This window comes from Nerophis lumbriciformis, linkage group LG15 (genome assembly GCF_033978685.3).
Source record: "Nerophis lumbriciformis linkage group LG15, RoL_Nlum_v2.1, whole genome shotgun sequence".
Classification (NCBI taxonomy): domain Eukaryota; kingdom Metazoa; phylum Chordata; class Actinopteri; order Syngnathiformes; family Syngnathidae; genus Nerophis; species Nerophis lumbriciformis.
Window position 1 is genome coordinate 43,038,209 of NC_084562.2, and position 27,741 is coordinate 43,065,949.

Consider the following 27,741-nt stretch of genomic DNA (forward strand, 5'->3'; position numbering starts at 1 on the left):
ACACAACATAATAATTTTGAGAAATGAGCAACACGGTGGAACAGGGGTTTGTGCATGTTACTCACAATACGAAGGTCCTGAGTTCAATCCCAGGCTCGGGACCTTCTGTGTGGGGTTTGCATGTTCTCTTCGTGACTGCGTAGATTCCTCCCGGGTACTCCGGCTTCCTCCCACCTCCAAAAACATGCACCTGGGGATAGGTTGATTGGCAACACTAAATTGGCCCTAGTGTGTGAATGTGAGTGTGAATGTTGTCTGTCTATCTGTGTTGGCCCTGCGATGAGGTGGCGACTTGTCCAGGGTGTATCCCGCCTTCCGCCTAAATGTAGCTGAGATAGGCTCCAGCACCCCCTGCGACCCCGAAAGGGACAAGCGGTAGAAAATGGATGGATGGAACTATTATTCGTAATATTTATCTTGAAAGCCTTGTTTGTCATCAAAGTGTCATTTGACTACAATTCCAAGCTTTTTGCTGATGGTCGTGTAGCCCATTTCAACCATGTGCAGGTTTACAGTTATTTCCCTAAGATAGAGCTTGTGACAGAGCTTTGGTCTTGACCAATAAGAGGTAAAGCTGTCTGATTACAAAATATTGATTCTGTGTAAGGTGCCTCTTAAACACTTAACACATTGAGATTTGAGTTAGATCTAAGTAAAAAAACAATGATTTGATCAAATATGGAACAATATTTTTTCAGATTTTGCAATATCGATTCACAGGGATGATATAGATTCCACCCCGCACCCTGGTATTTTTGTTGGCAAAGATTTGCACCGGCTTCAAGCGGTTGGTTAAGGTGCCAGAACGTTATGATAATAATCAGTACCGTAGTTTGTATGTATTATATTGGTAACTGTGAGTCTTGTAAGATGACCACTGATATGCTGAAAGTTCACTATGAAGAAAGGACAGCCCCCTTTAATCTTTTGTTTTTACATATTCATCTTCTTGCGCGAAGCACTGTCGTCATGTACGCCAAAAACAAACTCACTTTCGACGTTCACAATAAAATCCCATGCATTACCGGTACATCCTGTCTGACTGGGCGGCCAAAAAAAGCTTCCATATTTTCTGTTATTGGTTTGCACTTACAAAGAATACCTTAATGTAATTTACAGTGATGGAATGTTGCTGTACAAATTCACATTCACTTTTATTCCTTTACTTCAAAATGATACTTTGTACAGTTCAAGTTAAAAACTTTCCAATCACAAATTTGTTCTTAAAACCTCTTAATAGTAAAGGGAAGAAATAAAGTGCATTTGTATTTAGTAATAGAGTTGAGACTCGAATCAAATCATAATTATCTATTTAGAACCTTATAGATTGAAATATAATTGATTTAGGAAATTGGCAACAATATCCAGCCCCTAATCAAGTATACTTTCCTAAAGGGTCCGGACAGAGCTGTATAACGGGTATGTTGGTGTCAGAGTTGTGTCAGGTTGGTAAAGGATCAAATACTTATTTCATTCAATCAAATACTAATTGTATAATCTTTATTTAATGTTTTTTTGTAGATTTTTTCCCTCACCAAAATAAACCCACGTGTTGGTAGGGGTGTAAATTTACAGAATGAACAGGGGGGCGAATGATTATCCCCCACTTTAGTTATTTTAGTATTAGCCTCACATTTTTCTGTCTTGCCTCTGGTGAGGGCGGTCGCATTTTTTTCCGCTCCCTCTTCACCCAGCTTGCTCTCTTTGTTTTTGTCTTGTCTGAACTTTTTTGAAGCCTCTTTCTTTGCGCTGTCTTCAAATCTAAACATCAGACATGGAAATGATCAGCTGGACTCTCAACGCAATTGACAAAATCTTTTCGACGAGGAAAAGAGGTTCGGGGGAGCCTGGCTGCCCTGATGGAACCATTGCTGCGGGGTACGTGAGAGATTCCTGGGATAAATGGAGAATCAAGTGCCTCTCAGTCCTTTCCATCGAGGACATGGAAGACATCTGCAGTACCTTTTTGGAACCGTGATCGCGGGGCACCTGCTGATTGGGCTGGGCATTGCTCTGGTGTATAGTCAAATTCGTAAGACGATTGCAGCCACTCAAGGAGCCCAAAGGCTGTTCGTCGCAATGGATGGTTTGGGCAGGGCTGTGGGAACACAGACTGTGGCGATTTCTGAACTGAATCGCAAGATGGATCACATCATGGAGAAGTTTGCTGAAAAGGAAAATTGAATTGAATTTGAGAGCACCCAGCATGGACAAATAGAACAGACAAGTCATTGTTTTGTCTGCTCGCGGAAAACAAACATCCTAATCTACGATTTGACTCCCTCGAATGGCTTTGACGCTGTGAAAACAGGACCAGGCTGTTCTGAAAAACACCCCCGAGGACAGCTCAATGATAGACGCTTTTGACCTCCCTCCCTCCTCACCGACACCTGGAGTCGAACTTTTGCAGATCGGCCTCAGTCTATAAAAAACATTACATCATCACAACCAGGACAGTTGGGCACACACACACACACACCCTCTCCCCCCCACGCCATCACCACCGCTTGTTTCCCCTCGGGGTGATGGTCAGATGGCAGCGCTTCATAGCAGCGGTCGCCTTCCAGAGCCCCAACGCCCCGCCCCTCTGTTGCGAGTTTGTCAAGATTAAATGTAACGTGTTTATGTGTGCATTGCATGGAGGTTTTTTCCCACTCCAGAATAGGCCCCCTTAGGAGCCCAGTCTAGATTGTATTTTTTTACTCATCTTTTTCCCCAGCGTTTTCCTTTTTCCCATCTTTTACGGGGCGCTTTGTGGCGACCCATCAGCGTTCCTGTTCTGTAACCCTGTACACTGTTTGTTTGTCTAATCTTAAACGGGTTTGTGCTGAAAACAAAGTTTCGTTGTACTTGTGCAATGACAATGAAGACCTATCTGATCTGATCTGATCGGATCTGACAAACCTATGATAATATGTCAAACAATGATAGTAAGATGTGTGTTGTTTTTTTTATGTTCTTAGGCTACTTGTAAACATGAGCGGAAGATTGCAATGCTACGCACTCAGCAACAGCACATTTGGAAACGTCAGAAGGAAAAAGAAATACGCTTTCAGGAAAATGATGGCTGGCTTCATCGTGTCGAGAACGAGATAAAATTGTTGAAGTCAAATGATCAGGCTTCTGAGGTTAGTACAACCTTACTATCACATCCACTGGGACTGAACTGGTTACCAAGGTAACCCTGGTTCTCTGACGGAGAACAACTTTTAATTTATCATGATCCATTCCAAATTACAATGGACAATTTTGTTCTTTAACTTGATGCAGCAGCTATTTTTTAATAGAGGCAGACAATAAGCATGGTTGGATAAAGGAGGAAAGGGTTTAATGTAAGATGCATCGTTCAAAACTTGTTTGTTTGAGAAGGTAGGCTGTGTCTCTACTGGTGTCGTGACTGTCTTTGTTTTCTTCCCATCTGTTCTCCCAGTAATTAGAACCGTGCTCATTTTATTTCTCCAGCTTACACGTGGATCACTGAAGAGAATAAATCAATACCCTTTACTCGTCCCTCACACAGCAGCCAGTTACCTAAAACCGTGTTCATGTTTTTTTTTCTTTTTTATCCTTTCTTCCAAGAACTGATCCAGAACTATGACGCACTCAACGGTCAAATGTTCCTCGCTGCTGTTGTTTCGTAGTTTTCTTGCGTCAGAGTCTCTAAACCCCTGCCCCCTCCTCCTCCTCGCCCAGCATACAGAATTTTAAATGAAACAGAAAAAGACAAAACTTTGAGTTTTCTCTTGTCCTTACCTTTTTGCAATTTGGCACTGCAGGGTTCAATTTATTCATATTGTATTTATTTTGCATATCAACTTTTTGTTTCTTATATGAAATTGATGTTATACTTTTTTAAGGTATTGGAAAAGGACTTGCATAATCACAGACTCGAGCTTCAGGTAAATGACCTCAATCAACACATCAAGCAAATGATCAGAGTCACTACTCTTCAGGACCAAGAAAACAAGCGCATGCAAAAGTATGTTGGTAATATAATTATGTGTAATAATCTCAATTAATAAAACAATGTCTTTGCTCATCAACGCAAATCTCATTGTAAATTTCTGTATTGACTTTTAGAATGGTGAACGTGTTGTTACCAGCTTATGGTCAGCTGTACACTGCAACATGTGACGCTGGGCTGGTTACAGCCCATGATAAGGAGAAGAACCATGAGCTGGAGCAGCTTGTGCTAAGGGAACGAGGTGTTGTCTGGGCAGACCAGGAAGAAGCGGGCCAGGACGTAAAAAGTTCATCTAGTGGAGAAACGACACAGGAGACCAAAGGCCAAGGGAACCTTCAGTTTTGCGGCGAATTGGCACCTGTGCTGTCATTCTCACAACTGCTCTACCACCAGAGTAGCCCTTGTAGTAAGTCGACATGTACACTTTATTGATCATTCTTTTACAATTATTGTTATTATTTCTCACCATTGATGTTTAAAATATTCACGCCATAGGAATCATTGTATTTGTTAACTGACGATAAACCATACTGCAGAACTACATTACACTGCTCACAAAAAATATATATATATATACCCTGCTGGACTTAGCCACGATTTTGTCTCCCTGGCTCATGCTGAGCATTCATTCAACGGCCCGTTTACTTTCCCCATCACTTCTAATCTGGTGTTTTATAGCAATGTCAATGACTTTGTGGATTATTTCCAGTCTCATTCTGGTTGTTTCTACTGTGCAAAGTTGTTGCTGTCATTAATTACTTGCATGAGGAGCGATCGTCGTGGGTGAGTGTGTGCGCTGGGGTTTTGACGTTTGGATCATTTTGAGACGTTTTAATGTATTTATTTATAATAAGGATTGTTTCAGTTATCAGAAACCTGCCGCACCCTGAACTGCTTCTTTATAATGAAAAAAGAAAGGGAAGTGTGTTGTGTCTGGGTACAAATCAGTGCGCTCACACTAGCCAAACGTGCTGTTCTTTAGGTGTAAAGTGGGCATCTTACACCTTCGAGGGGGCACAAACTTGTGCACACGCATGGCTAAGCTGAGTCACAGAATGACGAATGCAGGGGTGTCCGAAGTGTGGCCCGGGGCATTTACGGCCAACAACTAGTATTTATTGGTCCTCAACATGTTCTGAAAATTAAATTATTTCTTTATTGTTGAGGTACAGTGCATCCGGAAAGTATTAACAGCGCTTCACTTTTTCTACATTTTAGTATGTTACAGCCTTACTCCAAAATGGAATAAATTAATTTTTGTCCTCAACTTTTTATAGACATTACCCCATAATAACAATGTGAAAATGTTTTGTTTTTTTTTAATAATTGATCATTTATTAAAAATAAAAATCACATGTACGTAAGTATTCACAACCTTTGCTCAACCTTTGGCAGCAGTTACACCCTTAAATCTTTTTTAATTCGATGCCACAAGCTTGGCACACCTACCTTTTGAGCAGTATCGCCCGTTCCTCTTTGCAGCACATCTCAAGCTCCATCAGGTTGGATGGGAAGCGTTGGGTTTCATCCAGGATGTCTATGTACCGGTACCTTGTTGCATTCACCTCCCGGTTCCTGCTGCTGAAAAACATCCCCACAGCAAGATGCTGTCACCACCATGCTTCATAGGGATGGTATTGGCTTGGTGATAAGCGATGCCTGGCATTCATGCTAAAGAGTTCAACTTTGTCTCATCAGACAAGAGAATTTTGTTTATCATGGTCTGAGAGTATTTCAGGTGCATTTTTGCAAACTTTTTTTTTTTTACAAATAAATGGCTTCCGTCTGGCCTCTATGCCATGCAGGCCTGATTAGTGGAATGCTTCAGAGGTGATTGTCCTCCCGGAAGGTCTCTCCACAGAAAAATGTTGTAGCTCTGACAGAGTGACCATTGAGATATTAGTCACCTCCCTGACTAGATTAAGATGAATGCAGCATTGTACAAAGACATCCTGGATGAAAACCAATGCTTCCCATCAAACCTGATGGAGCTTGAGAGGTGCTGCAAAGAGGACTGGGCAAAGAAAAATGGGCAAAACTGCCCATTAAGTGTGCCAAGCTTGTGGCATCGCATTAAAAAAAACTTGAGGCCGTAATTGCTGCCAAAGGTGCATCAACAAAATATTGAGTAAAGGTGATTACCTACATTTTTTAATTTACATTTTTTAAATAAATCTATAAAAAACGTTTTCACATTGTAATAAAGGGTATTGTGTGTAGAATGTTGAGGACAAAAACGTATGTATTCCATTTTAAATAAGGCTGTAACATAACAAAATGTGCGCGCAAAAAAAGTGAAGCGCTGTGATATTAGATACAACACTAACAACGAGGGGTGTTACAAGGTCTCGTGAGAATAAAATAGACGATATTTCTCGTTTAGAGAAAAGCTGTCCCGCGGGTGGAAACCCGTCAAGAGGTTTTCTTTTTGTCAAATAGTCAGCAGCATATTCGTATGGCTATGCGCAGGGGAATGAAAGCACACACTAATTGCTGTACGAACACTACACACTGATAGATAGCAAACAGAGCTAGCCTTGCCCACTCAGGCAAGCATGGCGGCCGCACTCCTTCATTTGATTTCACAGCCAAAGTGTGTGCATACGTCATTTTGGCAGAAGCAGCTAATTGTTTATTTTAGTTTTTATTTGTGGAAACAAGATCAACAGTTAAGACTTCAAAGTGCATCGCCATTGTTTTGTGAGCCAACCAAATAAAAACAAAAAAAGGTTTCCTTGTTCACTCTTATATCATGTTCATTCGTTCTCAAAATAAACTTACTTATCTCATCATATGAAATATGACTTACTTCACCAATTATTATTATTAAATTATTATTATGTATTTATTTTTGTTGTGATTACTTATGGAGTATATTGTGAATAAATTGTGAACAGGAAGTGAACAAAAAGTTTTAGCAATTGTTATGTAAAAGAAAAGGGGTAGGATTAAATAAGCTCTGCTTCTTCCTACTCTTTTCGAACATGTTGAAAAGAGAAACTGGAAATTGTGATGAATCATGTTGTATGCTTGCATGTTCAAAATAAACTCAAACTCAAAACTAAAAAAAAAATAATAGTTTTTCTTAGAAGCAAGGTCGCTGACAGGAATTCTGATTTATGGTTTCGCTCACCTGTTTAAACTCTGCACGACGGCCATTGCAATTGTTTTTTTAATTCTTTCGTATGTGAAGATCTCTCATGTGGGTAGTTACATATTCATTCTCTGTTGATATAATGATACTTGTAAAAAAAAAATTAGTTTATTTGCCGCAAAGGAGGATTATTAATTTAGTGGAGCAGCTCTGGAGCACCAAAAAAATACAGTGTCAGCCAGAGGGGATCTGCTTTTGTTATCGGCAAGTAAAGTAGGTATGTGCCGATAGATCGGCCGACGATTTTTTTAAATATTTCTTTTTATTTTATTTTTTTTAATCAGTAGTCTAACAAAATAATACACAATAACAATACAATTCCAATTCTAAACCATACCCAGCCCAGCAACATTCCGGGCAGCAATCAACAGGGTAAATGAGAGGACACACAAACAAAACACAAAACAATCCAAGGTAGTCAAACAAAAATGAATAATATCAACAACAGTATCAATATTAATAAGAATTCCAGCATAACAGTAATTAAAAATCAATCATTTACATTGTCATCACAGCCATTTCTAAAAAATGAAATAAAACAAATTAAAAAAATTAACAATAGTGTTACAGTGGCTTACACCTGCATCACATTTCATAAGCTTGACAACACATTGTGTCCAATATTTACCACAAGGATGAAAATAAGTCTTATTTTATGTTTATTTAATAGTAAAAACAAATGTATTTATTATTTTATTGAAAAGGTATGTGATCGGCCATTTATGTCTTTTAATAGATTACAAACGCCGATCCCGTCTGACCGATAATTCATTTTTGGTCCCCCGGCTGACAAGCGGTCAGCAACTAATTATGTGTCTCCATACACCGCGTGGAGCTGTTACCCTAGGCCAGTCCTTCTCAAATAGTGGGGCGGGCACCCCTGGGGGGGCGCAGTGTGATTTCCGTACCAGAATATGACGAGCGTATGTACTTTATCACTTACTTTCACTGGAACCACGGTGGGAGACGAGGAAAGGCTGGTTAGTTGTTTCCATTAATATTAATAAAATTACAATATTACGTAGAGGTATAGTTGTAACAAGTGTATAGGCAAATTATACTGTTTATTGTCATGGTAGAGAGTTGGGGGGCGCAAAATATTTTCTTTTTCCTAAGGGAGGCATAACAGAAAATAATTGAGAAGCACTGCCCTATGCTAATAATAATCACCTCCATTACAGCAAGTAAAGAGCTTTTTTTTTTTTAGTTTCTTAAGTATCATTATCAAGTTGCATTAGCACTGAAGGAGGAGGAGACTAAACATGTTAAAGTCTAAACACACAGAGTGCAAGCCAGCACCAGGCACGCTAATAGCTAAACTATCCTCTAAGCTAGCTTGAAACAACATCAAGAAATAAGTGCTTTGTAAACTTTAAAAAGTCCAGATGGAACCGTGTTGAAGCAAAAAGTAAAGCAGTTATCAGGAATATTAAACGTAGATTAATAAGAGGATGATATAATGATATAACAACTACAATTGGTGTATCAGCATTGTCACAGTCCATACACGACATAAAAGAGGAGGATGGATCGATCCATAAATTGGTGGCGTGATACCAAAGATAACGTTAGTATATAATCAATAAAAGAGTACCGGTAATTAGATGTATTTATTTATTTTTAATAACTTTTTTGTTATTTTTATTCATGGTTACAAACTCAGGGAATAATTCACTGGACACAAGAGGACTTTGAGGGCAAAACCAAATTATTTAAATGAGTTAGAGATAGTAGTTTTTAGTTATTGTGTACAGTTGACTTTGCGTTGATCAAACCATTGTATGTAATAAAAGAGAATAAGGAAGTACTTGTGTTGATATTGTTACATTGTCAATAGCACTCACCAGAAATAAATAGAAAAATGTTAGTTAATACATGTGATCGGTATTGGTATCTTCCAATCTCCCCCATGGGTAATCGGAATTGGAAGCATAAAACCCTGATCGGAACATTCTTAATTAGGAGGCAATCATCCCAACTGGCCGATCACATACTTTGACAGATACTGACAGTGGCTTATTGAACCCAGCATCTCAAACCATATTCTGTGGTTCCAAACTATGTTTACCTTTATTCTAAATGAAAACATTGTTGCCTTGTCCAAGAATTCCCCAAACTTATGTCAAGTAGGTGCAATACAAGTTTCACGTGATACCAAAACCTTGTACAAACGTTTAAGTGAAGACATAAACTGTTCATACCGTACCTAAAAAAAATGTGTACAATAAGTAACGGATCAAAAACAAAAGATGAACTCATGACATACAGTATTTAAAAAAAGAAATAAACAAGTGTCTTGCGGCTTCCCTTCCATTTATCTGATTGGATATACTGTACATACTAAATGGTTTTGGTTCACCTTAATGACAGCAGTGAATGCTAGGACACTGCAGTTTGCACCACCTGCTGCTGCCTCGGCTTAAGACGTATACCTTGCTCAAGATGTTGGCCAAAATGGTGTTACAGACACAGCCAATAGGTTAAGCCTTGTTGGCACAACCGGCTGTTTGTATTTGGCGGTTATCCCGGGGAAAAGTAAAACCAGAGAGCACTCTTTTTAAGCAAGTCTTTTAATAAACAAAACCATTGTTATATTACATTTTGCGGGGTGTTAAAAACATATTTAACATGCATTTATAATTTTACAGGTGCACGGATGGGAACTAAAAGATTATCCTCGATCAAAACTGCCCCATCTACAAACGGTAAGGTTTTTGTTCTTTCTTTAATTGTCTAAATTTTCTAAGTTTGTTATGAATTGAGCTCTTTAGTGTTTCTTTCTATTTGCGTGTGTGTGGGGTGGGGCTTTATTTCTACCCATAGGTCGATTTGTTTTTGTTTTGTAGGTTTAGGGGTGGAATTGATGTGATAAATTAATCGTCAAATTTGCATAACTGGCTGTCCCTTTTGCAAAATGTACGTTAAAAAACATGACAAGTACCTGTAAACATGTTAACAACCAAAAACAAACGTTCTTCTGTCCCTTCTTTTTGTCGCTGCACTTTTCCTGAAATTTTGTACATCATCTATCTATTCCGCCTATAAATCCCTTTTAAAAAAAATGCAACAGTGCTCCATTTACATGCCTTGACCTGCATATTAGCCGAGAAATAGCAACTTTGTTATTGTGAGGGCTAATGCCAAGGAACTACTTTTAGCAGCACTTTGCTCACAGAGACACACACGCTGCTTCTTCTGCCACCAGCGAAAGGCAAACTAGTTACAGAGCTGTTGGTGCTGTATCATCTCTGAGTTTGTGAAAGTTAATGCTTGATTACAAACCACCCGACGACATCGCTAGGAAGACGTATCAAGATGCTAGTTTCATCCCACCATTTTGTACCTGAGGAGTGCGGACTATTCTGAATTCATTATCTAAACGGTGGGCACAAGTCTGAAAGATACAACCATCAAAGTTAGAGTGGACATAATGACTGTTTTATAATGTTCATATTTTGTATTTCTTGTTATTTGTGTCGGCCCTGCGATGAGGTGGCGACTTGTCCAGGGTGTACCCTGCCTACGGCCCGAATGCAGTTGAGATAGGCTCCAGCACCCCCCGTGACCCCGAAAGGGACAAGCGGTAGAAAATGGATGGATGTTAAGCACTAGTGCTACATGAAGGCTTAGTGTTTCACTATAGCATCCTCCCTAAATTTAGGCTAAAAAAAGATAGGTTCTGGATCATCATTTCTGCCAAAGTCGTTGTCATTGGCTCTCTCGAAGTCTGCCATGATAAGCGTTAGTTATTTTTGTTGACGGAAGTAGCGTTCGTTACTAAACGCTCTGTGGAATTTAAGCGTCCAGGAAATAAGCTAAGGTTATACCTAAAGTGACCAAAATATTATAAATAGTGCATGTTGTCATGAATGTGCCTGTTACTATATTGCACACATATTTATTGCATGTATTTAAACTGTTTTTGGAGGGTTTTTTAGAGATGTTTGTAGGTGGGGTAGATATCATTCCCATTACCTGCATTGTTAGCCGCCTCTTGCTAGCAGCTTTTGCACTATTTAGAATGCACAGACAAGAGAAAGAAGTCTGTGTTTTTGTCTCACATAAGGCCCTTTTCCACCGAAGGATCTTTCCATATTTACCCCAGTAAATTAAAAAAAACTTTGTTTTCTACTAAAAACTACCTCAGGAACTAATTTATTCCCTAGTAGCTTGGTACTTTGTAAAGTTCCTGAAGAACTTTAGAGGGGCGGGCTGTGCAGTTGAACGCTGCTTGGTTGAATCAAAGGGTAGGTTGTTTCTAAAATTTGGTATTTGAAATTTCAGCCGCCATTACTTTTTTTATTTCATATTTCTTGTGTATTTCTATTATAACATACTTGACAACAGAGAGAAAGAAGAACGAAATAAACTTCTAGGTTTTGTGGGTGGAGGGCAAAATTCCAAAAATAAATTGCAGTTCCCTTTTAATGCCACAAGACGGAGGCGCCTGTGAGTGCTGTGAGATGGGAGGAGGGCCCACAGCCGCACCTGGTTCTTTTTTAGAAGAGCTATACGGGCTTTCATGTCAGAGTCCTCAAAAATTTCTAGCAGATTTGTTGCAAATCGCTTTTCAGAAAAAGAGTAGCTAGGATCGCTAGGTTATCAATACTCATACCTCCTGCTCGCTCTTCTTATTCTCTGGCAGACCAGGTGCATTGTAATGTGTGTACGAGTGAGGGCGAACAGGTGGTGCTATAACTATTCTTGGCTGCCCATGACAAATACATGTATGGGAAACATTGCTATAACCCAAGTCGTGTAATACAATTAGATTTATAGCTCTGCTACAGATATTGTATCCTCTCCCAGAGTTGAGTCATATAATGTGGATCACGATTGATTTTATAGAGAAAAGTTATTCTTAAAGACCCTTTGGTGAAATGCAACTCAAAGGCTGTCGTGAAATATTACATTTCAAAGTGGCTGAAATGAAATTTATTGCACATGGTCTACTATGGCTTCAACAAAGCACCTTGTGGTTAAAATAAAGATTTCAAGAAAAGGTTTATTGAATGGGAACACAATTTGAAAGCACCATGGGGGCTGTCACTGTTACTTTTGCATTTCTTTTTGAAATATGGGTGAAATACGATATATGGTTTGAAAGTTTACTGGTAACATAAGCACAGCCTATTTATGTGAAGCTTATTTTGTTGAATAATGGTTCTCCACTGTACGTTGTGCTTTCATTGGCATTGTTAGAATAAAATATAATTTTGTATGAATAGGGACGATACAGTTCAGCATACTTCCAAAACAACTGATACTATAAACTGAGTGTATAGCTATTGCTAATTTCCAACAATTGTCCCTAGTTGGACTTTTAAATAAATAAAATACTCTTACACACCATAAAATCAATCAAATGTACTCAAATATCACTCCAGTGAAACTTCAGTTGAGTTCAGTTCAGTTTATTTAGTACTTTAACTCAATTACCACTGCACAATTAAGACTAAAGTATTTTGTTGAAATAAAAAAAAAATAAAGAATGTCTCTGTTTGGCAATAGCAGCATTAATCAATGAAGTTGTTAATTTTTCAGTATGCATACAAGCCATTCAGGGCCTTCAAAAGAGCATGCCAATGAAAGTATGTGTAATATAATCAGTGTAATATATGCAACCTTTATATAACTGTTGTTATTCACTATAGTTTCCCTTATTGGGAGCATGCAGCTGCTGTTTTGTCTCTCTAATGAAATGATAACTGCCTGAATCTCAATATTTTATGTACTAACGCTAGTTTCTCTAATCTCCTATTAAATTCCACTGTGCCTATGGTGTTAAAGTCTGTGTAGTGTTGGTATATGTATACATTTTAAATAAGGTCCCTATAAATGGTGAATTCTGCACATCAAAGCTTTTAGCGTTCGACTAACTGCTCTGATCTCACTTAGATGTCCGTCCCTTTCCACTTCCTCAGCTCTTATGATAGGCACTGCACCATAATACAGTATGAGAAATAACTCCACCCTGCAATTTGCTCAGCCAATCAAATATGACCAGATTTAGAAAGGGAAGGGCTTTAAAGGGGGAATTAACACTTTGCCTGTCTGGTTATTAATAGAAACTAATACAAAAATAGTCACAGAAGGTGGCCTTAGAGGATTAAATCGTGTCTAAGCTTACGTTTTTTTCCATAAATTTTCTCCCTCTCCTGTTTTTTTTAGTCATTTGTAATCGCTATGGTTCCACATTCCTGTACATTCCTATATATTTTACCTTTCATATGTTTCCCTCTGCTTCAGATGTCCCATTGTCTGGCTCAGCCCTCCATTCTGCTTTTTCTTTTTACCCGCAAACGTTTTTTTTCTGTCTCGCCTCAAACCCTCCCAATCCCTCTTGAGCTTCATTCATGAAAATGCAGATCCACAGCAGGGCAGGGAAAAACGTCAGCAGACGTAAACTCCCCGGCTCCACCAACCAGGATAGGCGCACTATAAAAAACAGGCAGCAGCAACCAAGCGACCCTAATTCAGTGCTGCCTCCACCAGAAATAGCAACTCATGCATGTATTAATCCCCTACAAGCCAAAAATATGTGATTGAAGGAATTCTGCTTCCATTTATTGCTAGAAACATCTCCACCGCCACAGGATAGTACTATTTATTTTTGGCTTCTCACTCTAGAGTGCTGTCTGACGTCTGAATCATAGCTGCTATATATTACTTCAAAAATGTCAAACTGACGTCTCAATCAATTGTGTTGCACACAGTCACTGTCTCTACGGTGTGATATTAGTGATTTCCTCTTTAACCCTCATCATCCCTGGTTACTTTGCTGCAGGAAATGCTATGAGTGTAATGGTCTTCATCATACAGCATTATACAGGTACTGATATTCTACCCCATTCCCATCTGCAAATTAATACTTTGGTTTGGATTCTGAGCACAGATGCTATTTAATGGTTGTCATTTGTGTATTCATAAATGGCATTGAATAGTCTAGGGCTGAACTATTCAACTCAATTGTTTTGGTGGCCCCACTTCCAGAAAGCTAAGGACCGGGGGCCTAACTTCTCCCTTCACTATTCCTCTTATTTTGTATATTCCTGAAAACTGGCAGTAGACATTTGATTTTGGTGTATTTATTTTGTCAGAGTTACAGGAGCGCTCTGCTGTTTTTAAGGAAATTCTGCAAAAAAGTTTGTCAAAGACCATCTCTGTGACAGCGCACTAGTATTTTTAACACTCTGCTACAAAAATGTGAGTCTCTCACAAGTTTTTTGACCTGAACTCACAGCCTACCAGTTGAATAGCCCAAATGTTGGAAAAAGAAAGGATCTAAAATGGAACCTTGATGAACACTAGTTGTATAACTAAAGACGTTGAATAAATGACTACTGAAGTAAACAAGCTACAGCAACACAAAACATTGTAATTGCCAAAAAGAGGTGCCTTGAGGAACACCTCAGTTGTGTATATGACAAGTTTGGAACACTTTGTTCTAAGTTTTTCTTAGCAAGGTTAAAATATCAATGCAAGGATCTCTTAATGTGTTTACATTGGTCCAAGTACCTCCATACCTCTCGTGTTTTTTTAATTTGCTGCCAAAAGGTCGAATTTGGCCTCCGGGCTGCAAGTTGACGAACCCTGGTGCTGCGCCTGTGGTCACCTGCTTTATGCAAATGAGGTACTCGCAGAGGGTTTTAAAAAAATTGCAGTGCAAATTATTGTGAACAAATAGATGACAAAGTATTCTGCACATGTTTAAATGTGTTATAAATTACAAAATTCTATTTGAAAGACAAGTATATACTCCTCTCTGAGCTGCCACCTTAACGTGGTAGAGGAGTTCGCGTGTCCCAATGATCCTAGGAGCTATGTTGTCCGGGGGCTTCCATGCCCCCTGGTAGGGTCTCCCAAGACAAACAGGTCCTAGGTGAGGGATCAGACAAAGAGCAGCTCGAAGACTTCTATGGAAATGCAAGAACCGAGACTCAGATTTCCCTCGCCCGGACGCGGGTCACCGGGGCCCCCCTCCGGAGCCAGGCCCGGAGTTGGGGCACGATGGCGAGCGCCTGGTGGCCGGGCCTGTCCCCATGGGGCCCGGCCGGGCACAGCCCGAAGAGGCAACGTGGGTCCCCCCTCCAATGGGCTCACCACCCATAGCAGGGGCCATAGAGGTCGGGTGCAATGTGAGCTGGGCGGTAGCCGAAGGCAGGGCACTTGGCGGTCCGATCCTCGGCTACAGAAGCTAGCTCTTGGGACGTGGAACGTCACCTCGCTGGGGGGGAAGGAGCCTGAGCTAGTGCGCGAGGTAGAGAAGTTCCGGTTGGATATAGTCGGACTCACCTCGACGCACAGCAAGGGCTCTGGAACCAGTTCTCTCGAGAGGGGCTGGACTCTCTTCCACTCTGGCGTTGCCAGCAGTGAGAGGCGACGGGCTGGGGTGGCAATTCTTGTTGCCCCCCGGCTCAGAGCCTGCATGTTGGAGTTCAACCCGGTGGACGAGAGGGTAGCTTCCCTCCGCCTTCGGGTGGGGGGACGGGTCCTGACTGTTGTTTGCGCTTACGCGCCAAACGGCAGCTCAGAGTACCCACCCTTTTTGGATTCACTCGAGGGAGTACTTGAGAGTGCTCCCCCGGGTGATTCCCTCGTTCTACTGGGGGACTTCAACGCTCATATTGGCAACGACAGTGAAACCTGGAGAGGCGTGATTGGGAAGAATGGCCGCCCGGATCTGAACCCAAGTGGTGTTTTGTTATTGGACTTTTGTGCCCGTCACGGATTGTCCATAACGAACACCATGTTCAAGCATAAGGGTGTCCATATGTGCACTTGGCACCAGGACACCCTAGGCCGCAGTTCTATGATCGACTTTGTAGTTGTGTCATCGGATTTGCGGCCTCATGTTTTGGACACTCGGGTGAAGAGAGGGGCGGAGCTTTCTACCGATCACCACCTGGTGGTGAGTTGGCTGCGATGGTGGGGGAGGATGCCGGACAGACCTGGCAGGCCCAAACGCATTGTGAGGGTTTGCTGGGAACGTCTGGCAGAGTCTCCTGTCAGAGAGAGTTTCAATTCCCACCTCCGGAAGAACTTTGAACATGTCACGAGGGAGGTGCTGGACATTGAGTCCGAGTGGACCATGTTCCGCACCTCTATTGTCGAGGCGGCCGATTGGAGCTGTGGCCGCAAGGTAGTTGGTGCCTGTCGTGGCGGTAATCCTAGAACCCGTTGGTGGACACCGGCGGTGAGGGATGCCGTCAAGCTGAAGAAGGAGTCCTATCGGGTTCTTTTGGCTCATGGGACTCCTGAGGCAGCGGACAGGTACCGACAGGCCAAGCGGTGTGCGGCTTCAGCGGTCGCGGAGGCAAAAACTCGGACATGGGAGGAGTTCGGGGAAGCCATGGAAAACGACTTCCGGACGGCTTCGAAGCGATTCTGGACCACCATCCACCGCCTCAGGAAGGGGAAGCAGTGCACTACCAACACCGTGTATGGTGCGGATGGTGTTCTGCTGACCTCGACTGCGGAAGTTGTGGATCGGTGGAGGGAATACTTCGAAGACCTCCTCAATCCCACCAACACGTCTTCCTATGAGGAAGCAGTGCCTGAGGAATCTGTGGTGGGCTCTCCTATTTCTGGGGCTGAGGTTGCTGAGGTAGTTAAAAAGCTCCTCGGTGGCAAGGCCCCGGGGGTGGATGAGATCCGCCCGGAGTTCCTTAAGGCTCTGGATGCTGTAGGGCTGTCTTGGTTGACAAGACTCTGCAGCATCGCGTGGACATCGGGGGCAGTACCTCTGGATTGGCAGACCGGGGTGGTGGTTCCTCTCTTTAAAAAGGGGAACCGGAGGGTGTGTTCTAACTATCGTGGGATCACACTCCTCAGCCTTCCCGGTAAGGTCTATTCAGGTGTACTGGAGAGGAGGCTACGCCGGATAGTCGAACCTCGGATTCAGGAGGAACAGTGTGGTTTTCGTCCTGGTCGTGGAACTGTGGACCAGCTCTATACTCTCGGCAGGGTCCTTGAGGGTGCATGGGAGTTTGCCCAACCAGTCTACATGTGCTTTGTGGACTTGGAGAAGGCATTCGACCGTGTCCCTCGGGAAGTCCTGTGGGGAGTGCTCAGAGAGTATGGGGTTTCGGACTGTCTGATTGTGGCGGTCCGCTCCCTGTATGATCAGTGTCAGAGCTTGGTTCGCATTGCCGGCAGTAAGTCGGACACGTTTCCGGTGAGGGTTGGACTCCGCCAAGGCTGCCCTTTGTCACCGATTCTGTTCATAACTTTTATGGACAGAATTTCTAGGCGCAGTCAAGGCGTTGAGGGGATCCGGTTTGGTGGCTGCAGGATTAGGTCTCTGCTTTTTGCAGATGATTTGGTCCTGATGGCTTCATCTGGCCAGGATCTTCAGCTCTCACTGGATCGGTTCGCAGCTGAGTGTGAAGCGACTGGGATGAGAATCAGCACCTCCAAGTCCGAGTCCATGGTTCTCGCCCGGAAAAGGGTGGAGTGCCATCTCCGGGTTGGGGAGGAGATCTTGCCCCAAGTGGAGGAGTTCAAGTACCTCGGAGTCTTGTTCACGAGTGAGGGAAGAGTGGATCGTGAGATCGACAGGCGGATCGGTGCGGCGTCTTCAGTAATGCGGACGCTGTATCGATCCGTTGTGGTGAAGAAGGAGCTGAGCCGGAAGGCAAAGCTCTCAATTTACCGGTCGATCTACGTTCCCATCCTCACCTATGGTCATGAGCTTTGGGTTATGACCGAAAGGACAAGATCACGGGTACAAGCGGCCGAAATGAGTTTCCTCCGCCGGGTGGCGGGGCTCTCCCTTAGAGATAGGGTGAGAAGCTCTGTCATCCGGGGGGAGCTCAAAGTAAAGCCGCTGCTCCTCCGCATCGAGAGGAGCCAGATGAGGTGGTTCGGGCATCTGGTCAGGATGCCACCCGAGCGCCTCCCTAAGGAGGTGTTTAGGGCATGTCCGACCGGTAGGAGGCCACGAGGAAGACCCAGGACACGTTGGGAAGACTATGTCTCCCGGCTGGCCTGGGAACGCCTCGGGATCCCCCGGAAGGAGCTGGACGAAGTGGCTGGGGAGAGGGAAGTCTGGGCTTCCCTGCTTAGGCTGCTGCCCCCGCGACCCGACCTCGGATAAGCGGAAGAAGATGGATGGATGGATGGAGACAAGTATATAACTACAATGTTGTTACTGTTGGACTATACATGTGTCATGTGAGCCTAGGCAATGTTGAATGCTTATTATGATTTACACAACATTTTATCATACATTTTAAAATATACAGAAATGCGATTTAATGGCCCTTGAAAAATAAGAAAATCAGATTTTTTATTTAACCGACTGTAAGGAATAAATTGTACCGGTACATGTTTTGTTATATGGTGATGCATGATTTTCTCTCTTTTTACTGCATGTATTGTTTTTTTGTTTTGTTTCATTTAGGAATTCAAAGTACCGGTAATCTAGGTATGAAGCAAGAAGAAGCAAGATCTTCCCAAAAACTCTCTGTGTTGTTCCCACCACAAAGCCCCAGGACCCTCTCACAAAATTCCCAAAGCTGTGAAGAGGGCATCTTTCCTCTCCAGTACACACCAGAACCTGCCCAAAAAGTTGTTCAGGTCGTTCCATTGAGTTTGTCCACCGACTTGGATCCAAATATGACATTTGAACTTCCACACCAAGAAGATCCATCCAATTCAACAATTATAATAAGCAATGATGTCGCCTCAAAGGCATTCAAGTCTGTGAATGTTTCAGCCCACAGTGATGTAATCAATCCTGCCAAAGCCTATGAGGCAAACCAGACTCTTCCCCAAGGGTGAGTAAGTGTTTGGTTCTCAAAAAGGCCCAACTTTTCAGACTTCTGTTTGTTAAAAATGTTGTGCTTGTGTTCTACATGATGTGGAAGTACCATGGTTGATGTGTTTTAAGTAGCCCCTTGCATTTGTATGACACTTCTAGATTTAGTCAATAGTCTGAGAATTTTCTTAGATTTCCACAAGATCTTTTGAATTTCTCACCTCACAGCTCCAGCAAGGCCATAGTGCCCACTGCTCAGTACTGTTAGTCACTTTTTCTCGAAAATGGCAGCCAGAAGTGTATGCACAAATTGTGTATCCAAACCGGAATAAGACAGAAATTGGAAATTTTTTCTGGGGAGCTGAAGACCCTTTACAGACAGTTGTTTTGTAAACAGTACAGTCCGATGCCATATTCTCAAAAATTCATCCAATGATATATAATATTCTTTACTGTTTGCTGATAACAATTAGCACATAACCGGTTAAGGGGGTGAGTCTTTATTTAGCTTTGAGTAATGGCACAGGGCTGAAACCGACCCTTCGCTCCTGGCCATTCACAACAGATTTGATGTAGTTAGGAAAGATGGCTAAGGAATCTGAGTTTATCGGCCAAAAGGAGAAGAACGCAGATTCAACCTGTACACAACTTAAGATGTATTTATTAAAGGAAACTTACAATTGTGCCCTATCGGAGTAATATATCATATCAAAATACTCTAAAACCAGCTTTTAAGTGATGTTTATACCTGAGTAAACAGTACAGTACACCAATCTGATTGGTTAAGTGGAGCTTTAAGGTCGAGGGGGTTATGTTAGACAGATTCAGAATCCAGAAAGTATAGTAGAATAGTAGAAATAGGCAGGCTTAAATTAGATAATCATTGCATTATGATGCATTTTTTTGGATCAAAATATAAATTCAGCCAAATCTTAGCATCTCCTTGTGCCAATTGGTAACACTGAGGTTAACATTGATACATCTGTTTACCCAGAATGCATTAAGATAATGGTCAGAGGATTTTGCTGTGTCTATTTTTTGAAGGATTACACAATGTCGGCTAGTGAGAAAACACTTAAATATTTGGTGCAGATCTATTTTTAACATGGCAAAAAAAAGTGTTTTGTAACACAGAATTTTGTAGAGATTACGTTCAAAGTAACCCATCACTCAGGAGGATTACGCATACAACGTCTTATCCCAAGTGGCACTTCCGACAGAGGCCTGAAGAAAAATCTGCCGTGGAACCGCCAGCCGGTCAAAATAACTCTCTTGACTGCTCCTTAAGCATGAGACACACCTCTGACTGTGTTAAGGGAGGTGGAGCAGAACATTCAATCAACAGAGAGGGAGCAGCTCCACATTAGTTATTCTGTTGTGTAATAGAACAGTGGGCTATGGCGGCCTCCTGCTTCACTGATGAATACACTGAGTTTCATGTGAACCTAACAGGAATCTTCTTGCAGATATCACAACCCTGCTTCTTTACAAGTAAGACAGGCCAATCCAACCTACATGCACATGACGTCTGCTGCGCAAGGGAAACGTAAACGCAACGGGTAATTGTTATTCATCACTTTATTTGGCATTTGCTTGCATGTCACATCAAAGTCAGTCGAGATCAATATCGCCCCAAGACCGCCAGCCTGAAGCACCCCCAGGCTGCTAGTAAAATATATAGAGGATGTCCTGAACTAAACATTCAATGTTTACCAAAATGCATTTTTTTACACCATTATACTGCCAGTCATATCTCTTTGAAAGGATACCTCATAAATCTTTGTTTTATATCGGGACATTGTGGCTCAGATGGTAGCGCATCCGTCCAAAAACTTGAGAATTCTTGGAACGATTACAGCTTCCGTCATCACTTCCGTTGTGTCCTCGGACAAGACACTTCACCCACCTTGTTCCTCAGTGCCACTCACATTGCTGTAATCATGGAGTAGCATCCATAACAAATAAAGTTGGTATGGTATGGTATGGTAAGAACATGTAATTAGAGATGTTCCCATCAGGGTTTTATGCTGCTGCTTTCAATACTGATTACCTATAACTGAGATGGGCCGATACCAATCACATGTACTAACTGTACATTTTTCTATTTATTTATGGTGATCACTATTTACGGTTTGACATTATCAACACCATTTTTTAAACTAGTTCCTTATTCTCCTATTTGTGTGTATACATGTTTAGCCTCATCCTCCAGTGATAACGTTACTTACAGTAGGACACAAAGAAATGCAGTTTATTTCTGTAATATAGGTGATTAATATTAGCTTAGAAGAGCGGCTCTTCACTGTGTATGGAGATACACCAATAGCTGCAAGCTGCTTTTCAGCGAGAAATAAATATAGTATGTCAGCCAGATGAGATCAGTGTTTGTGATCTGCAATGAAAATGCATAATTCTGCAAGGTCGATCGAATAATTTTCCGCGAAAATTGGCCGATACTGATGGCCGATTGATCACCACATCCATTTACAATATTTTGGTCATTAAGTATCACCGCGCTAATGTGACAGCCCATACAGCAATTAACACTACTTCTATAAACAACTACTATCACTAATCATGGCAAACTTCATAAGAGCCAACAACGACTAATTTGAGACAAATGAAGCTCAAGAGCGAATATATGGAGGATGAGTTAAAAGTTTTAAATGCTGGGTGCTAAGCAGATCCAGCTATAGTGAAACACTCAGCTATTAAGTAGCACTAATGATAGGTGCCAAACCTTTCATCAAAAAATAGGAACAAAACAGTGACTTTCAATGTCTGCTCTTACTGGGATGCCAACTGATGGGATGAATATATTTTTCAGCAAAAGACTTGTGAATTGTGCTTGGAAATTCAGCATAGTCCTGACTCCTCAGATTATAAATGCTTGAAGAACACAAGTATCTTTCTGCGTCTTTCTAACAATGTCATCGAGTTTAGAGCCTGTATGCACTGATTTAGTTGGTCCAGAGTTTTAGCTGGTAGCTTGTGGATTTTCTAAGTTTCAAGCTCCTAACTTAAGGGTGATTCCGCATCAGCAGCAGCATCACCTCTGTGAACATGGTGCTGTGTCACTACGCCAGAAAAGTAGTTCCTCTGCGTTAGCTTTTACAATAAGCATGTTGCTAATAGCTTGGTTAAAGGTCACAGCACGTAAATGGGACGTTTTGCATGGTTTTTTTAAGTGCTGTAGAGGAGGCGTAATGATAGAATACCCATTTCCGGCATTGCCTTGTGCGAGCAGTTTTTTTTTACTATCTAGAACGCACAGAAAAGGGAAAGACATGTTATTTTCTCACATAGGGATTGTGGGTGAAATTCTACAAAGGTGCAGTTTTCCTTTTAAAGGGGGATTTTAAGCCTTAAGTTTAGAAAAAACATTTTATTTTACACACATAAGGTTTAATAGAAGGCAGACGTGACACTATCTGTTTGTCCCTCCAAGATCGCCTAAACCAAGTTTTTTTTTAAAATATGTTTTAGTTTGTAAAGATTTTGCTAGAAAGAACCAATCCATAATGCTTAATAACTAAATATACAGGTACTATATTTAGTTATCAGCCTTGTGCTATGAGCATTGACCGTTCAATTTGTTTTTCCTTAAGTTACGCCTTTTTGTTTTTTTGTAATGATAATCTTAGAAAGTGCCATAGGCCAATAAACACTGACCTTTCCTTTTTGTGTTGAAATATTACACTAAAGGCAGCCATGTAAGTCTGTATTTTTTTTAATAAAGAAGTCAAACATTGATAGTAAAATGTTCTTTTTATAAATATTTTCTCTCTTTTTTCCCCGCACTGTTAAAGAGAGAGAGATGAGAATCTGTCAGGACCAAAGCGTGTTAAGAAGGGTCCCTGCATGACCTCCAGACCAGTCAGGGTGCATCATCTCTCTGGTAAGTATCCTTAAAAAAACACAATCTTTCAATAATATACAGGCTGTCCAGAGATTTCCTAAAAAGTCTTCAATTGGATTTTCCAAAATGAAGTTCTGAATTATGCTTAGTTGCAAATGACGGTTGATGCTAAAATTTGTTTAAAAAATTTAAAATGCCACAAAGGTTCGGTCTCAGACTGGGCTCCAGGGGAGGGGGTCCAGACTGAGGCCAAGAAAAAAAACCTCAATATCCATAAGCGCACACAAACAAGTTACATAGAATCCACAAAACTTGCAACAGAGGGGAGGGAGTAGGGGCTACGGAGGCAGGCTGCTGCTATCCAAAGCGCTGCTCAGCCGTCCATCACCCCTAAGGGAGTGGGATTAGGTATGTGTGTGTGGCGTGTATTTTTTGTAGATGCATATGTGTATAAGCCTGCAGCGTATGAATCGTAATCGTAATAAAATCATGAGGTGCCCAAAGATTCCCACTTCTAGTTGTCAGAGTTATTTTCGCACTTTCAGCCCAAGATATTGACCAGTAGTCTTCCCCTTCTCTGGTCGAAGTTCCAAAGAACAGTTAAGTGCCGACTAACTAATCAGGTGGAAAGATCTGCCCACTGACTTTGACTCATGAAGTAATTAAACAAATCATTAAATAATTAGGGCAGCACAGTGCCTAACAACAAGAAGGTCCTGGGTTCGATCCCCTGGCTCGGGATATTTCTGTGTGGAGTTTGCATGTTCTCCCCGTGACTGCATGGGTTGTCTCCAGATATTCTGGCTTTCTCCCACCTAGTTCACTTAGAGGGGCTGTTTGTTAACAATATTTTTTTCAAACCAGCAAATACTAATTATATTGAATAAATTAGATCATAAATGCTCGTCGACACGAGAACTTTGTCTGCCGTTCAGGCTTGCCACTCACAACTGTCTCACACATTAGCTAGCCAAATCGCTATCAGTAGCTAACCATACCCAAAGCTAATGCACATGTTCCGTACGGATGTAGTATACGTCACTACATGCTAAAAGCCTTAAGAAGGCGCCGTATACTGCTTAAAACACATTAGAAAGTTAGCGCTTTCTGATTTCTGGGACGAGAGTTCAGAGGAGGCTAATTCTTGCACGTTGTTGAATGAAGACACTTTAAAAACGCAGTGTATTGATAACACAACAATGTCGTGCTCCAGAAAAAGCTCTGTTATTTTTTGTATAATTCCTCCTTATTTTCTTTTAGTTGTGCTTTTCCTCTCTGTAGAAAGATGGCAGCGACAAACACCTGCCCGCTGCCTTACACGGTGAGCCAGGGTAGTAGTATGCGTCTCATCATGTGACATGTATCTGCAGTGTATTAGCCAATTAGCAAGATTAATGATGTCACACTTACACTGAAGACATTACACTGGCTGTAGAAAACCATGGTGTATAATAAATATGTCTGAAAACATTACATTGGCAAGATGCGGACAAACAGACACAATAACTTGCCATCAAACCCAGTTCATGAATGATTGCGCAGTCAGAAAGTAGACTCCTCTCGTCCCAGCCTCATTTCAGGTTTCTATTCTGTGTTTAATCAGGGAATATGCATATTCAGCAATTTTTACTTTAGACAATACTAAAAAGGCATTCATGACACAGTTCATTGGACAAATATTCATATTAATTTCATGTTATTGTCCGTTTTATATCTGATACCATTACACTATTTATGTGATGTGGCACAAAAATGTAATTATACAAATTTTATCTGATTATTTTTCTGTATATATTTCCCTGTAGAGCCAAATGTTTTGGAGAAAGAAAGCTTCAGTATTTTTTAACTTCATGACATTATTTTGACTAGTTTTTGAATGCAATGTCTTGAAGCTGGGGTACTTTGAGTGTCTAGTCAATAGAAAAGTGCTATATAAATCTAATCCGTTATTATTATTATTGTGTCACCAGGCACAATTCAAACTGTAAATCCCGTCCCCCACTCTGCGCACCTCGCTGATATTCCCTCCCAGTCTCCTCCTCTCTGGAAGTGCTCAAAATTGCGCACGAGAGCTGTATGTGCACGCGCATAGGTTGTTGACAGTCTGAATTTGCTTCAAAAGATCCCCTACTTCGTATTTTGTTGCAGAAAATAAATGTCGTCACAGGTACTGTATTTTTCGGAGTATAAGTAGCACCGGAGTATAAGTCGCACCGGCCGAAAATGCATAATAAAGAAGGAAAAAAACATATAAGTCGCACTGGAGTATAAGTCACATTTTTGGGGGAAATTTATTTGATAAAACCCAACACCAAGAATAGACATTTGAAAGGCAATTTAAAATAAATAAAGAATAGTGAACATCAGGCTGAATAAGTGTACGTTATATGACGCATAAATAACCAACTGAGAACGTGCCTGGTATGTTAACGTAACATATTATGGTAAGAGTCATTCAAATAACTATAACATATAGAACATGCTATACGTTTACCAAACAATCTGTCACTCCTAATCGCTAAATCCCATGAAATCTTATACGTCTAGTCTCTTACATGAATGAGCTAAATAGTATTATTTGATATTTTACGGTAATGTGTTAATAATTTCACACATAAGTCGCTCCTGAGTATAAGTCGCACCCCCGGCCAATCTATGAAAAAAACTGCGACTTATAGTCCGAAAAATACGTTATGTTGTTTTTTTACTCTAATTATGAAATACGCATTGCTAAGCTGTAATATCGCCGTAGCCATATACAGTATTATACAAAGATTTAGCAAAAGTTTAAATGCAGAAACCACAAACTATGTCTCTGCTTACAATCCACAGAACAGCAATCGTGTGACTTTCGGTAACACACGTCGCCACGCAAAGGGATACACACAAAATATAGCAAAATGGAACATTAGATTACCTGTCTAGAAGGAAAACAGCCACTTGTGCGTCCAAAGACCTGCAATGCCCTCCGTCCTGAATACGCTAGACCAACATTTATTCGAGTTATGGTTCTTTTTTGTTTGTTTTTCTTCCTCTGATTTTTTCTTTTTGGTTTTGTTAACAGTACCGTATATGCTATAAAGACAAGCGCAGGTATTCGCGATCTTTCCAGGTGGGTGTTCGGCAGCCATGCTTTACTGAAAACAAGTTTGCACCGTGCACGTGCTTCACTATATATCGCATCTGCCAATGAGGAGGCTATTTCGTAGGCTCTGCTCACTTTTCTTTTCTCTAAATCCTGTGATTCCGGGGTTTTATGTACTACCGTATTTTCCGCACTATAAGGCGCACCTAAAAACCACAAATTTTCTCAAAAGCTGACAGTGCGCCTTATAACCCGGTGCGCTTTATATATGGATAAATATTAAGATTCATTTTCATAAAGTTTCGGTCTCGTAACTACGGTAAACAGCCGCCATCTTTTTTCCCGGTAGAACAGGAAGCGCTTCTTCTTCTACGCAAGCAACCGCCAAGGTAAGCACCCGCCCCCATAGAACAGGAAGCGCTTCTTCTTCTACTGTAAGCAACCACCCGCCCGCGTAGAAGAAGACAAAGCGCGCGGATATTATCGTACGTTTCATTTCCTTTGTGTGTTTACATCTGTAAAGACCACAAAATGGCTCCTACTAAACGACAGGGATCCGGTTCATGAAAAGACGCAGTCTCTCCATCCGCACACGGATTACTATTTCACAGCAACTGATATTCCTGTGAACCGCACTGTGGATACAACGGGAGCACGTACGGTGAATATTCGCACCACAGGGAATGAGAAGTCATCCTTCACTGTAGTTCTAGCTTGCCATGCTAATGGCCAGAAACTTCCACCCATGGTGATATTCAAAAGGAAGACCTTGCCAAAAGAGACCTTTCCAGCCGGCGTCATCATAAAAGCTAACTCGAAGGGATGGATGAAGAAAAGATGAGCGAGTGGTTAAGGTAAGTTTAAGTTTACGCGAAGAGGCCGGGTGACTTTTTTCACGCAGCTTCGTCCATGTTGATATACGATTCCATGCGCGCCCACATCACGCTGGTTTTAATATATTATTAAAGTTTGACTGACCTATTTGACTGTTTTTTTGACATTCCTTTAGCGCAGTTAGATGCGGCTTACAACACGGGGCGGCTTATAGGTGGACAAAGTTTTGAAATATGCCGTTCATTGAAGGCGCGGCTTATAACCCAGGGCGCCTTATGGTGCGGAAAATACAGTACTTAATACTTCATTACAAGGCGCAAACAGCATTCAGGTGTTAAATTTTTCCAGAAATGATTACTGTTACGATATATTTTTTTAGTTAAAGAAAATAACTTAGGTACCCCAGCTTTAAGTTTGTCTCCATTAAAGTTACATACGCTGAATATTTAATGTAGGTTGTAAAGATAAGAAGATACGATTCATGTTTTGGAGACTTTGAGATCTTGCAAATGATTTGTCAATGAACTTAATGTGTATACTTTCAGCGTTCACTCTCGATTGACTCCATTTGTCGCTCTATCAGGTCCAGAAGAGAAAAAACCTCGAAGAGTTGTGAGGAGCATTTCTGAAGGAAACCTGAGCCTCATTCAACCTTCCAAACCCAAGTCACTTTTTTATAAAACATCCCAACAGTTAAAGCGAGTGACGAAGCGGATGTAAAACCTTTTTGCTTGTACTTCTTGATCAGTAAGACATTTTAATGTATTGTTTTGAAGGCTCTGTGAATTGTCTGCTTGTAGACTTTTACTTGGTTTTAAATAAATATTGTGCACTGATATGAAAATGATGATTTTTGAGGGCAAGGGGACTGGATCCTTTCTTGAAATCATTGTTCACTGCATGGTAGAAAACAATGGTGTATTTTCTTTAACTTGCATGGCTCAGACAGCACTTACATGTGGACTACATGGCAAGAGCGGATACGCGTGGAGGTGAACTGCATGTAAGCTAATTAATAATTAAGCTTTTCCTGGAGAACAGCCTGCCAGACACTCCTGTAGTACTGCAATGACACAATATTTGG

General features: G+C 41.3%; 2 protein-coding genes across 2 annotated transcripts in view; one reads left to right on the forward strand and one right to left on the reverse strand.

Annotated features, from left to right (window-relative positions):
- Positions 1-5,434, reverse strand: part of LOC133616137 (12S rRNA N(4)-cytidine methyltransferase METTL15-like) — a 220,219-nt gene extending 214,785 nt beyond the window's left edge. Inside the window, exon 1 of the mRNA XM_061975255.1 lies at positions 5,414-5,434. The gene's annotated coding sequence lies outside the window, so the exon portion shown is untranslated. The remainder of the gene's footprint in view (positions 1-5,413) is intronic.
- The window catches only part of LOC133616162 (kinesin-like protein KIF18A), a 51,137-nt gene extending 23,636 nt beyond the window's left edge, over positions 1-27,501 (forward strand). The window contains exons 11-18 of the mRNA XM_061975305.2: positions 2,964-3,128; positions 3,858-3,979; positions 4,081-4,370; positions 9,767-9,823; positions 18,523-18,898; positions 20,346-20,438; positions 22,689-22,777; positions 27,241-27,501. Coding sequence (XP_061831289.1) covers positions 2,964-3,128; positions 3,858-3,979; positions 4,081-4,370; positions 9,767-9,823; positions 18,523-18,898; positions 20,346-20,438; positions 22,689-22,777; positions 27,241-27,377 — 1,329 coding nt within the window. The 3' untranslated portion in view covers positions 27,378-27,501. The remainder of the gene's footprint in view (positions 1-2,963; positions 3,129-3,857; positions 3,980-4,080; positions 4,371-9,766; positions 9,824-18,522; positions 18,899-20,345; positions 20,439-22,688; positions 22,778-27,240) is intronic.
- Positions 27,502-27,741: the final 240 nt, after the last annotated feature.